This window comes from Thamnophis sirtalis, unplaced genomic scaffold (genome assembly GCF_051295495.1).
Source record: "Thamnophis sirtalis isolate CommonGarterSnake01/CBP01778 unplaced genomic scaffold, rThaSir2_p1.2 scaffold_15, whole genome shotgun sequence".
Classification (NCBI taxonomy): domain Eukaryota; kingdom Metazoa; phylum Chordata; class Lepidosauria; order Squamata; family Natricidae; genus Thamnophis; species Thamnophis sirtalis.
Genome location: NW_028261395.1, coordinates 41,093,879 through 41,108,303, shown reverse-complemented (window position 1 = coordinate 41,108,303; position 14,425 = coordinate 41,093,879). Strand labels below are relative to the sequence as shown.

Below are 14,425 nucleotides of genomic sequence, written 5' to 3'. Positions count from 1 at the left end.
TTTCTATTACTTTATCGCCAGGGGTGAAATCTATTTACCTTTGCTACCGGTTCACAAATGTAATCATACGAGCCACCTCCGCGCATGCGCAGGACCTTCTGCGCATGGGCAGAGTATCAGAAATGGACGTGATGACGTCCGGGTAGGTGGCCGGAGCCAGCTACCAAGCGCATCTGCAAAGGTAAGTAGAACAGCGGGGGTGGGGGGGAAGAAATCCACTGTGCCACGCTATTTAGTTAATATAAATCATGGGTCACAGCTGATCGTAGGAAATACCAGTTTGGCCGAACCAGTAGCATTTTTTTAACTAGCGGTTTGGCCGAACCAGTAGCATTTCACCCGTTTATAACTTCTTGTTATATTTAAAAAATGGTATTAAATGTTATTTTTTTAAAAAATGAGGTCCCAAATAAAAATGGCTGGCACCCCTGTGATGAGAGAAAGGGAATTATGACGATCCCTCCCCCAAGGTGATGGATTCGAGGTCCTACCTTATACTGTGGCCTGCCAATTTCTCCTGGGCAAGCCCATCCCTCTGTCAATGGGGCCTTTGGGCCACTTAAAACAGAGATCTGGGCCACTTCCAAGGGATTTGGGGTCACTATCCAGAAAGGCCCTCCGTGACAAGCCGGCCACTGGCCTTACCGTCTTTGTCGATTGCGAAGGGAACCTCTGGAGTGACAATCTCATAACTGCAGATCTGGCTGAACTGCGGAGAACAGTCGGCATCCACTGCTTCCACCTTTAGGATGTTGTCGGACCGCTTCCCCTCGATTGCCGTCGCTTTGTAGGATTTCTCCTTAAAGACGGGCGCGTACTCATTCACATCGTTCACCTGGATGTGCACGGTGGCTCTGGGGAACAGATGGGGGAAGGGGATGGCTCTTTCATAAATAGGGAAATTCTGCACCGGGGACGCACAGACGGAAGTGTTAGCAGGGCCTGGGAATTAATAGAAAAGGTCAGCCACTGAACCGATAGTCTTGAGACAACAACTCCCATCATTTAGGCTCAGTTTCCTGTTGGTCTTCCATCCACTGACTCCACGGAGTTAACTCTGCTTTACATCTGGGTAATAGGCCAAAGGGAGTAACTTCTGGGTACCACCGGATGTTAGGATGAAGAAAAACAAGGTAAGATAGCAATAGCCCTTAGACTCATATACTGCTTTACAGGGCTTCACTGTCCTATCTAAGCAGTTTACAGAGTCAGCATTATTGCCCTCAACAATTTTGGGTCCTCATTTTACTGACCTCGGAAGGACGGAAGGCTGAGTCAACCTTCCAGTCAGGATTGAACTCCTGGCAGTCAGCAGAAGTAGCCTGTAGGGCTGCACTTTAACCACTGCGCCACCATGGCGCAGCTCCCTTGGAATCTAACTTGCCTTAATAAAGTGAAGACTGGGGGAGCTTGAGACCCAGCAGACGTGTTCTCGATTGTGTCCACTTTGACATGTGTGGACTTCAACTCCCAGAATTCCCCAGGCACTATGGGGCCAATGGGGAAGGAGGCTGGCTAATGCTTCATCACCATATACAAATCTGCGCTCAGCTTCTCATCATGTTGCAGTGACAGCTGTGAATGTTTTAGGTTTTTCAACTATGAGCAGCAGGCCTCACGAAGCCATCAATTATGGCAGTTAAAGGAAGAAAAGATGGAGGCTCCAGACAGTTTTATTACACACACAAAAACACCACTCAATTTGCAGGCCAATTGTTTAATTTCTCCTGGGCAATAGTTTTAAAAGGTCAAAGCAGGGGAGTGGGAGGGAGCTATAACAACCCACTACCTTAAGAGTCACACACAGTATTCCAAGTGTGGCCTCACCAAGACATTATAATACCGCTTTATAAGGCCTTGGTAAGGGCACACTTGGAATACGGCATCCGGTTTTGGTCGCCACGATGTAGAAAAGATGTGGAGACTCTAGAAAGAGTGCAGAGAAGAGCAACAAAGAGGATTAGGGGACTGGAGGCTAAAACATAGGAAGAACGGTTGTAGGAACTGGGTATGTCTAGTTTAATGAAAAGAAGGATTAGGGGAGACATGATAGCAGTCTTCCAATATCTCAGGGGCTGCCACAAAGAAGAGGGAGTCAAACGATTCTGCAAAGCCCCTGAGTGTAGAACAAGAAGCAATGGGTGGAAACTAATCAAGAAGAGAAGCAACTGAGAACTGAGGAGAAATTTCCTGAGAGTGAGAACTATTAATCAGTGGAACAACTTGCCTCCAGAAGTTGTGAATGCTCCAACACTGGAATCCTTTAAGAAGATGTTGGATAGCCATTTATCTGAAGTGGTGTAGGGTTTCCTACCTAGGCAGGGAATTGGACTAGAAGACCTCCAAGGTCCCTTCCAACTCTGTTATTTTATTCTAACTGGGCTCTCCTATTAGAGGAAAATCAGATCAGAGATATTAAGAATAAAAATACAATGACAGGGACGATAGGCATGTTAGTGCACTTATGCACGCCCCTTCTACTGTGAAAATGTAATTTTTTTTGGGGGGGGGGGGAGTCAGGATATACTTTCATCAGGGTATCCTGAACTCTAGCTGCAGATATGCTTTGCTTTCTGCCCTTTCAGCAGACTGAGCAGCCTTCAAAAAAAACCCCCACCTCATCACATCTTTCAGATATTTGAACCTTTCCGAGAAAGACGCCTGGATCAGCTTTTCTGATCTACGGAAAAGACTTGGGATGTGTTAAGATCGCTGTGGATCAGCAAAAGCCAAAGGGATGCATGTTGGAGGAGGAACTGTGCCATAAAGCATAATGCAAACAATGGTTTTGGTGGGGACACAGACAGACAGACAGACAGACGTAGAGACACAAAGAGAGACACTGAGAGACAGAGACAGACAGAGACAGACAGACACAGGGAGAGAGAGACAGAAAGACACACAGAGACAGAGACAGACACAAAGAGAAAGACACACACACACACACACACACACACACACAGAGTAAGCAAGAGAGAGAGAGAGAAAGAGACAGAGAGAGAACTAACCACAGGCATTATATCTTTATTGTCCCAAAAGAGAGGTGGAAAATACTCTTAAAGGTTAATGTGAATTTTTTTAAAAAGAAGATTGCTTCTGTCCCATAAATCCTGCAAGAGAAACAACCTGCACATCTGCCAGAGCCGTTGACCTCCATCAGCCACTGGGGAGTGGCGCATGTATTCCCTTCATTTTTACAAACCATGATCTCAAAAGCTGCTGATTTAATTCCTCTCTCCGAGTTTGTTTTTCTCAAAAGTGGGTTTTCTGAGCCTTTCTGATTTGGAACCCATGTGCCAAGACGCAACAGTGGCACACTCTCTTCCATCCTCTAGTTTAATCAAAAGAAAGACTAGGGGAGACATGATATCAGTCTTCTCATATCTCAAGGGCTGCCCCAAGAAGGAGTCAAACTATTCTCCAAAGCACCTGAGGGTAGGAGAAGCAGCAATGGGTGGAAACTAATCCAGGAGAGAAGCAACCTAGAACTAAGGAGAAATTTCCTGACCGTGAGAACAATTAACCAGTGGAACAACTTGCCTCCAGAAGTTGTGAATGCTCCAACACCGGGAGTATTTAAGATGATGTTGGAGAGTCATTTGTCTGAAGTGGCATAGGGTTCCCTGCTTAAGCAGGGGGTTGGACTAGAAGACCTCCAAGGTCCCTTCCAACTCTTCAATTTTTTCTTTCTCTTCCTCTCTCTCATTGTATTCTATTCTATTTTCTATTCTATATTCTACTCTATTCTATTCTATTTTCTATTCAATTATATTATATTCTATACTATTTTCTATTCTATTCTATTCTATTGCTGTGGATTTTGGGCAGGGACCCACATGTGTCTCGTGTGTGTGTGTGTGTGTGTGTGTGTGTGTGTGTGTGTGTGTGTGTATGTATTTAGTGTCACAACCTGGTATGCCCAAATATGGGAGGAAGTCTACTGCTTCCTTTCTCTATCGGCTCGTCACAAAAGACCATCCAGACAGAAAGCCATTATTTTTACTGTTGCCTTTGTTACTTTTGTGTTGTATTTGTGCTGATAAATAAATAAAGGGAGACTAGTATAGATCTATTTCAAGCTATTTAGCTCTCATCAGCTAGCCATACCCTTACTGGCATTCGAACCTGGGCTGTATTACATATTAGGCAGATGTGTTAACCACTAAGCCACAAGGTTCTCCTCCTTTATCAGCTGAGCCAGGGAAACACTAAATACATATCTATTTCCCTGGCTCAGCTGATAAACAAGGAGAACCTTGTGGCTTAGTGGTTAACACATCTGCCTAATATGTAATATAGCCCAGATTCGAATCCCAGTAGCTGATGAGAGCTAAATAGCTTGAAATAGATCTATACTAGTCTCCCTTTATTTATTTACCAGCACGCACAAACACACACACACACGCACAAACACACACACACACACACACACACACATATATACTAGATGCCATTTAGAAAAAGCGAAGGGTGTTTCTGATGAGAGCTTCCTTTCTTCCCACCCACCCATCACTTACTTGTGGGACTTCTTCATATTGGCTCTATCCGGTCCAGTTCCACAATCGTAGGCCTGGATGGTGAAGGTATATTCCTTCTGCAGTTCGCAGTCCAGTTTTTCTTTGGATCGGATGGTCCCCTCCCCAGTGGATTTATCCGCCACCACCGCTTCAAAAGGGACATTTTGGCCGTGAATTTTAAATCCACAAATTTCACCTACAAGGGAAAGGCAAAGGTAGCTCGGATGAGTACCATTCAGAAGGGGGGGGGGAGCCAGGAGAAAGGAAGAGGGATCTCAAAAACAGGGGGGGGGGATGCGTGCACGAGGAAGTACACACACATACACACACGCAAGCAAGCGTGTGGGTTTAGAAACACGTATGTCTCAACCGTTTTAATAGCAGCCAGGGGGAGGTTTTGTGAGCCGACAAAGCGAAAGGAACTTGTGTTGGGGAGTTCCGGGGACTTTTAGTTTGTTTGGTGGTTTGTTTTTTTTTTTTTTTTAAAAAGAAAGGAACAAAAACAGGCAGACATCTGGATTTCCAAGCAATTAAATTGCCTTTGCATTCGTTCATGCGGGAGGAACGTCGAAAAAGAGAAGAGAGGCATTTCACAGGAATACTTGAGAAACTCGAGCGAATACGACAGCAGAGAGCATCAATTGGTCAAGCCGCTGGGAATAAAGGCTGGCGGGGCGGGGAGGGGGGGGGGGCGCTCCCCTCATGTTTTTTGACCAGAGCAGTTAAAAAACACTCCAGTTATCCAAGTCAAGGAAGGGAAGGTGGGGGAGTGAGGGCGAGGGAAAGGTGGAGGGGAAGAGCACTGTCATTCACAAAAATTCTTGATTCAAGGGGGAAAGGAGAAGGGGGAGGAAAGTCTTCCTGTGCAATGATTTTTTTTAGAAAGAAAGAAGAAAGAAAGAAAAAGAAAGAAAGAAAGAAAGAAAGAAAGAAAGAAAGAAAGAAAGAAAAGCAGAAGGAGGGGGAGGGGGACCCAAATGAACGACCCAGAGGAGAAAGGTAGAAATACCAATTTCTCAGGCATCCATTTCAATAGTTCTAGGCAGCAATGCTGTCCCTTCTAATGCCTTTTTTCATTGTTTTTTGCCTGGATCTTAGCTGGCCGACTGGAAAATCCACCAGGACAGAGACTGGGGGGGGGGGGGGGGAGAGGAGCACACAGTCAAGGCATCCGCACACATTCTGCAAAACCAGCATGCCCAACTGGCTCCAGGAAACTAGTGTTTGCAGACCGATGCGTTGAGCAAAACCCAACCAACTCCAGTTTGGGTCTTCTTGGTAGGGTTTCTCTAACTGCAGGTAGTCCTCCACTTACAACGGTTCGTTTAGGGGCGGTTGAAAGTTACAACGGAGCTGGACAAAGCATCTTAGGTCCGTTATTCGCACTGATGAGTTGTTGTTGTTTTTTTTGGTAGTATCTCCACGATCAAAATTCAGATGCTCGGCATCCGGTTCATACTTATGACCGTTGCACTGTCCCACGGTCATATGATCATTTTTTTTTACAACTTTCTGACAATGGGGAAGCCAGAGTCATTTAACAACAGAGTTAATAGCAATCCCCCAAAATAAGACAGTGTTATTTTATTTTGACCCCCGAAATAAGCACTTGGCCTTATTTTCGGGAAGGTCTTATTTTTGAGGTGCTGGAGGCAGCGAGCGTGGTCACCTCATGGCTGCTGCTGTGTTGCAATATTTTCAGGGAGGGCTTATTTTTTGGGGGGGCTTATTTTAGTGCATCCGCTCAAAAGCCCGATTGGGCTTATTATCTGGGGAGGGCTTATTTATGGGGAAACAGGGGAGCAATATTACTTAGACTTATATACCACTTCACAGTGCTTTTACAGCTCTCTCTAAGAGATTTACAGAGTCAGCCTCTTGTCCCCAACAATCTGGGTCATTTTATCCACCTCAGAAGGACGGAAGGCTGAGTCGACCATGAGCCTGTTGAGATTCGAACTGCCGAATTGCAGGCAGCTGGCAGGCTGCATTCTGATCGCTGTGCCAACTTAAGAACTGCAGTGATTCACTTAACAGCAGTGGTAAGGAAAGTGGTAAAATGGGGAGAAACTCACGTCACAAACATTTCACTTACAACATAAATTTGGGGCTCCACTGTGGTTGTTAAGTCGAGGGCCACCTGTATTCCCCAGGTCCCAGGGGAAGGATGATCCAGGAACTAACTCATCCTGAATCAAAACGTCCATCTCCGCGGCTCAAAGTCAATGGGATTGAGCCGACAGATTCTCTGCAAGGACACTGTCCCACACTCGGCTGATTTTGGCGGCTGACCGACTCAGCAACAGAGAGGCAAGGCTGCGCTCCGGAGAGAACCCGGAGGGTGGAATTCACCAGCGAGGGAGAAGGCGGGGGCGGAATGACAAAGCTAGGATTTTTAAAATGCCACATGGCCCCGGAGTTCTCCCTTTCCTAACTGCAGTCAGGATGACTGCACTGCTAGTTCAGTGCAGGTTTTTTTTAACCCAGGCACGCCATCTCCTCAACTCAAGCGGAAATCATATATCGTATTTTTCCGAGTATAAGACGCACCAAGATTTTGAAGAGGTACATTTTTAAAAAAAACGTTTTTTGCACTCTGCAGACCTCTCAAACCCTCTGCACGCCTCATTTTGTGTTAAAAACGGGGCATGCAGAGTGTTTGAGGGGCCTGCCAAGTGCTCCTGGGTGCAACAACGAGCAAAAAAGGCCCATTTTTGCCCCCCCCCCAAAGTCTATGCATAGCCTTTAGGAGGCTTGTAGAGTGCCCTGGGGGGGGGGGCGGCAAAAACAAGCAAAAAATGGCCTGTTTTTTTGCTCGTTTTTGCCCTCCCCAACCCCCAGGAACATTTGCATGTCTCTGAAACCCTCTGCACGTCCATTTTCGTGAAGGGGCGGGGTTTCAGGAGGCCAAAAATGCTGCATTCAGTGTATCAGATACACCCAGATTTTCACCCTCTTTTTTGGGGGGGGGGGAAGGTGCATCTTATACTCCGAAAAATACGATATACTTGGAAAAATGAGGCTGTTGAGAAGAGGCTTGGAAAGGCCGGAGTTTTCAAACCACACACCACCTGGACACTCCAAATGGATATCTGATTTACTGATATTTCTAGCCAGGGATTATAAACACAACATTTTTGATATTGATATTTTTTTTAAGTGGGGACTTGGGGGGGGGGAGCGCCAAGGAAAGGGCAAGGTGGGGGGGGGGAGAAGCAGGAAGGGAGGGGGAGAAAAGTGGGTGGTAACATAGGATTGAAAAGCATGACAGGATCTTCTGTTTAAGTGCCAATTCCCCATTTCATAACAAAAGTTAGTGGGTTAATATTGATAAAACGGGACACAAAGAGCCATTCATCACCTTCCTTGGTGAGGGTCAGCTCAAAACTCTCTAAAGGGAGAAAAGGTAAACCCGAGTCTTCAGGAAAGACTGAAAAGAGGAGGAAACGAGGAAAAGGTCAAACACGCAGACATTTCATTGAACAAATAAACATTTTTTTTTAAACACCCAATGTAGCGATTCAACCATAAATGCATCAGAATCACCCCCCAAGTCACTCTTTTCAGTGCCGTTGTAACTTTGGAACGGTCACTAAATGAATGGGCGTAAGGCAAGGACTACCAGTACACAATGCTATATCGAAGGCATCAAAAGGGGAGCTTTGCAAGCCATCACAAATCTTCTGCCCTTGAGCTAATCTTGACATGAATAGTTGAGGACGGAATATTCTTTCGCTAATGCAGGGGTTAGCAACCTGAAGCTCTGGAGCTGCATGTGGCTCTTTCATCCCTCTGCTGCGGCTCCCTGTCACACCAGGGGAAATTCTAAGGCAAGGGGCGGGTTTTCCTGTCAGCTCCACAATTGATAGGGCTTTCGGTTAGGACAGGTAGAGGAAAAAGGATGCCACGCTAGGAGGAGACTCTATGGTGAGGGAACCAGATTTCTGGTCGGCTCCAGAATTGAACGGGGAGCTTCCAGTTAGGACCTTTGTGGCTCTTTGAATGTTTAAGGTTGCTGATCCCTGCAGGGGAAGCTAAAAAACAAAACAAAACAACCCGGAGAATCTAAAATTAAGGGGAACGTTTCAAAAGCAATTTACAATACATCAGAGGCCTGCTGGGTAAAGGTTTCCCTCACACCTATGTGGTAGTCGTTCCCAACTCTAGGGGCAGTGTTCCTCTCCGTTTCAAAGCTGAAGAGCCAGCGCTGTCCGAAGACATCTCCGTGATCATGTGGCCGACTCAATGCTGAAAGTGCACGGAGCGCGGTTACTTTCCCACCAAAGGTGGTTCCTATTTTTCTACTTGCATTTTTTCGTGCTTTCGAACTGCTGGATTGGCAGAAGCTGGGACAAGTAATGGGAGCTCACTCCGTTACATGGTGCTAGGGATTCAAACCACCGAACTGCCAACCTTTCGATCGACAAGCTCAGCGTTTCAGCCACTGAGCCACCTTTCAGAGACCTGCTGCTTACACCTTATCTAAATCTTCTTGCGTCCTGAAAGGAGAACAGCCTCTTTGAATTCTTGGTTCAGTTTTGGGCAGACTGAAAACAGGTCTCTCAATCAATTTCTGGCAGAGGATGTTTAGCAATAGCCTTTCTCACAGCGTGTTCTGTTTTTCTCAGATTAAATATCCTAATCGGTCTTCTGTAAATTTTCTCCCAGGGAACTCAAGGTGCAACGAAGAAGAAGAGTCTTAGTCATATCCTATCCTGCCAAATCCTCAAGCATGAATCTGTTTAGGTTCGGAAGGCTGTCTCAAGATGTACCTTCAAACAAGACCCCCCCAGCAGTTTTTGAAAATCAGCAGCATTAAAAACTTTGATTTGATTGAAAGCGTCCATCCTTGCTTCCTTCCAGACATTTCTGATCGCTGCAGGGTTGCCAAAACAGCTTCATCCCTCAATGTGGTTTTTTTTGAGCTCAGCCTTAGATGGGAAGGCGCCGATATTATCTGTTGGAAAACTTGAGTAATGCCTTGTCCCGAGGCTCTGGAAAACACCATTTTCCCAAAGGCCAGCCTCTGTTTGGATGGGAAATCCACCATCAACAGGAAACTAAACTTGCAAACAGCTGCTGTAAAGGACACAAGCTATCTAAAAGGATATTTTTCCCCTTATGTCAGTTCTTGTACACCAAAATCAAGAGGGAATATTAAACCCAACATGCTTGTATTTTTAAGGCCTTGTGTAATGCAGAGATAGTATCGATCTGAAGAGTTTTTTCCCCTACATTCAAGCCATTTTCACCTCTTTGAAGCTGTGAATAATATTGTGTATCCAAAGGGGGAGATGGGAAGAGAGCGAGAGGAAGGGAGAAATCCTAAAATCATTTGAAGTTGCTTTCACGGGTATTAGAAAGGTGTCGATTCAAGACTATAGCAAGTCTTTAACCCCTAATGAAAAATGACCACTGTCTTTACAAATCCCTTGAGCCAATTTTTTTACTCCGGGCACCTGGGCAAGTCCCTGCAGTTTTCCTAATAAGAATTTTTAAAAGTGGTTTCCCAATGCCTCTTTTCTAGGGCTGAGAATGAGTGGCTGGCCAAAGACTTTCATCCCTAAAATGAGACTAGAACTCACAGTCTTCTAGCGATTGGCCCAGCTGGCTTTCATGCCTAAAAAGCAGAACTACCCTGTTTCCCTGAAAATAAGACCTCCCCGGATAATAAGCCCAATTGGGCTTTTGAGCGCATGTGCTAAAATAAGCCCTCCCCGAAAATATCTAAATGCAGCCAGTCCCAGCCATTTCCTTGGAGGGGAAGGGGGGAACATGCCCCATGTGCCCCAGCCATCCACATGGAATGGCCTCGCAGAGGCCGCAACCACGAACCCTACCTACTGCGCCCCTTCTCTTAGTGGCAGCTGCAAAAAGAGAGGCAGGCCCAGCAATGCTAAGGCTGGCAAGAGTGCGCCATAAACAGAGACACAACTTCCATCCCTCTCTGGATCAGCTGATCCACGGGCCGAGGCTAAGGGGCCTCCTGCACCTCAAAAATGATAAGATCTCCCCGAAAATAAGGCCAAGCGCTTATTTCGGGGGTCAAAAGACCCTGTCTTATTTTGGGGAAAACATGGTAGAACTCAAGGCTCCCAGTTTCTAGCCTGATGCCTTTACTTTTACACCAAGCTGGCTCTAATTTTGATTCTCTACCCAAACAACTTATCCCCATTCAAGGGGAACAGTCTGCAGGCATTCTTCTGCTGTGTATGGCCCCTTCTCTTTTTGGAGGGGAGGTGTGAACTTGGCCATTTAACACTGACACAGGATCCAATGCTGCTTTGTTCTTGAGAATTTAACAGTCCCTAACCGGTGCAATATCTTGAGGGGAAGCAGCATGCTGTGTAAAAAAAAGGCGAGAGGGTTGTCATTAGTCTTGAAGTCATTTCCGACCCCATGGACAACATTCCTCCAGGCCTTCCTGTCCTCTACCATCCTCTGGAGTCCATTGAAGCTCATGCCGACGGCTTCAGTGACTCCATCCAGCCATCATTCTCTGTCATCCCCCCTTCTTCTCTTGCCCTCCATCGTTCCCAGCATTGGGCTCTTCTCCAGGGAGTCCTTCTTCCTTCTCATTAGGTGGCCAAAGTACTTGAGTTTCCTCTTCAGGATTTAAGACCTTCTAAAGAGCAGTCAGGGTTGATCTCCTCTAGGACTGACCAGTTGGATGGCCTTGCAGTCCAAGGGACTTGCAGGAGTCTTCTCCGGCACCAGAGTTCAAAGGCCTCCATTCTTTGGTGCTCAGCCTTCCTTACGGTCCAACCTTCACAGCCATCCATTGCAACCGGGAAAACCATCGCCTTGACTCGGCGCACTTTTGTTGGCAGGGTGAGGGTACAGGATAGACAACTTGATCTGAGGTTGGCAGCCAAGTCAGGAATTGGCTTGGCCAATCAAAAGGGAAATCCGATAAGGGGCACGGTGACAAATGGGTTGATTCTCTGGCTTTTTGGCTGTGTCAGATTAGAAAACCAGACTGAAGGTGGCCAAAGATTTCCCTTTAACAAGAGGCCGATGCCGACAAATCTCCAATTTAAAGCTTGTGCTAATAGTTATGAACGCCACATGGCCTCCTGCATGTAATCTCCTTATGTCAAATGAAGCTGAGAGGTTTTATCGCCCCTTTATTGACTCGAGTTGGTTTTTACAGCAGATTGCTGGCAGCTCTTTAGAGCGGTTGCAAATAAAAGTCGGGATGGGTTTCAACTGCCTCCCCACCCCCACCCCCCAGGCTTTCTCGATTACACGAACCAGTGAATACATATCCCCAGTTTGCGCATTACGCTGTACAAAAATCACACGGGCCAAATATTCACATATGAACTGCCTTCCGAGTGAAGTAACCTGCCAATTATTTCTCAGATAGAGTTCTGGGTTTCATTCTGCTCCCCCCCCCTTTCTCAGAGCCCCCTCTCAATTCCTCCAGACGCCCCCCCCCCCAGCCCTGTTTTATCATTCACATTTCTTCCATAGGGATAGCGTGGTCTGTTTTACGGAATAAAACTCTGCATATACCCTGTTTTCCCCAAAAATAAGACCTCGACTCAGTCTTCCAACCTTCAAGGTGAGTAAAATGAGGGCCCAGATTGATGGGGGGGGGGGGAGAGGCTGACTCTGTAAACCGCTTAGAGAAGGCTGTAAAAGCACTGTGAAGCGGTATACTCTGTTTCCACAAAAATAAGATCTCCTGGGATAAGAAGCCTAATCGGGGTTTTGAGTGCATGCGCTAAAATAAGCCCTCCCCCCAAAATAAGCCCTCCCTGAAAATATTTAAACGCGTGTGCAGCCGGTCCCCATTTCCTCTGGTTGCTTGCCGCGCAAACAACATGAGGTGAGGCTACGGGGGGGAGGGGGGACATGCCCCAGGCACCCCAAATGCCCCTTACCTAACGGCTGCTTCCACAACCCTAGCCACTGCACCTCTTCTGTCACGCTAATGGACGCTGCAAAGAGAGTGGCAGGCCCAGCGCCTCACTGACGCAGCAGCAGTCAGGGGGTGACCATGCTTGCCACCTCCTGCACCTCAAAAATAAAAAACCCCTGAAAATAAGGCCAATTGCTTATTTCAGGTGTCAAAAGAAAACAAGACCCTGTCTTATTTTCGGGGAAACACGGTACTTCTCTAGGTCAAAGGAGCCTTGGCCACGAAGGAAGGCCTCCCTCCCCAAACACTGTTAACCTCGGTTTAAAAAAAAAAAAGGAATTCTCGGTCCTCATTTCCTGGAGATGCAGAAGTGAAGATGCTATTAGTGACCCTCCTCCCCTTTTCTTTCCAATTTGGAACTGATCTATCGGAACAATGATGTCGGCGGCATCACCATCTGTCAACCGAGCTCCTGATGGCCATCAAAGGACACCGGCTCTCTTGCAGGAAGCTTTGCGGGAACTCCTTACCTGCAAACCGAAGCGGCGAATCTTTATCCAATGCTATTAAGGGAGGGTCCAGGAGCACCGTGTTGTCATTTTCGGTAACAATGCCATGGTAGGTGGTTTCAATCCATGGTTTGTGCTTGTTAACTGTAAAATCAATGAACGGAACACAGTTAGTAAGTGTGAGTGAATGAGTGGAACGGCCTATCTATCCCAAATGCTTTCGGTCATGGCTGCATCTCACCTATCCAAACTTCAGGAGCGGACAGCCTGACATTTAGCATTTGTTGGGAGGGGAGGGCCAGATTGGAATGTAAGAAGGAAGGGAGGGGGAGGATGGAAACCCAGCTGAGCCTTGTGAGAAGCTACAGTCAGCCAAGGTTAAGTAAGGAGATGCAGAGCTGGGGACCAAGCACCTGTTTCCTAAATAATAGACAAGCACTGAAGAGAATAGAATAGATTGGATAATAGAATAGATAATAGAACAGAATGTAGGATAGAAAGAATATAAAATAGAAAGAATAGAATATAGAATAGAACAGATTGTAGGATAGACAGAATAGAATGTAGGATAGAAATAATAGAATAGAATAGATAATAGAACAGATTGTAGGATAGACAGAATAGAATAGAATGTAGGATAGAAAGAATAGAATAGGTAGTAGAACAGATTGTAGGATAGACAGAATAGAATAGAATGTAGGATAGAAAGAATAGAATAGAATAGAATGTAGGATAGAAAGAATAGAATAGAAAATAGAACAGAATGTAGAATAGAAAGAATAGAATAGATAATAGAACAGAATGTAGGATAGAAAGAAAAGAATAGAATGTAGGATAGAAAGAATAGAATATAGAATAGAACAGATTGTAGGAAAGACAGAATAGAATAGCAGAGTAGGAAGGGACTTCAAAGGTCTTCTAATCCAACCCCCTGCTTAAGCAGGATACCCTACACCGTTTTAGACAAATGGTAATCCAACCTCTTCTTCAAAACTTTAAGAAGTGAGACCGACTACTAAATCCTGAAAACTGAGCTAGGATTCTCAGAAGCGACCACAGACAAGATAGGGACTATTCCGCAAGACTTTTTTTAAAAAAAAAGATGAATTACTTCGGTTTGCACGCAGCACTGCACAAAAAAGGTTGCATTAAATAAGACCCGTTCTCTTCATAAAGGAGAATAATCTAATGTCCCGGCTGAAAGTCAGCAGATTCTGCTGCCCGAGTAAATGGAAAGATTAGAGCTTTTTTCCCCCTTTTTAAAAATGTCTTTTATCCTACCAATAGGTTTTGTAATTTAAGATTTAATGCAACTCTTTGGTGGCAACCTTCAAACTGTTCTTGGAGCACAGAAATAGCACAGGGCTTTATCTAAAAAAGGCTAATGCAGGAGAGAGAAAGAGAATCCGTATTGATTAGGTGAAAAGGAAAAAAATAGCACTCAGATCTCAAGTGCATTAGGACCGCTTTATGGCAAAAGAATGTTATTTGATCCTCAGGGACTGGTTTATCAATACAGTCAGTCCTCGGTT

At 45.7% G+C, this 14,425-nt stretch overlaps 1 protein-coding gene across 3 annotated transcripts in view; it reads right to left on the bottom strand.

Moving 5' to 3' along the window:
• Nucleotides 1-14,425, bottom strand: part of CLSTN1 (calsyntenin 1) — a 48,795-nt gene that overhangs the window by 22,369 nt on the left and 12,001 nt on the right. For 2 of the 3 annotated variants that reach the window (XM_087702253.1, XM_087702254.1), the window contains exons 2-5: nucleotides 12,915-13,037; nucleotides 7,879-7,947; nucleotides 4,518-4,713; nucleotides 646-854 (exon numbers count right to left, since the gene is read on the bottom strand). In XM_087702253.1, coding sequence (XP_087558379.1) covers nucleotides 646-854; nucleotides 4,518-4,713; nucleotides 7,879-7,947; nucleotides 12,915-13,037 — 597 coding nt within the window. The remainder of the gene's footprint in view (nucleotides 1-645; nucleotides 855-4,517; nucleotides 4,714-7,878; nucleotides 7,948-12,914; nucleotides 13,038-14,425) is intronic. The other variant, XM_087702255.1, reaches the window with a different exon arrangement.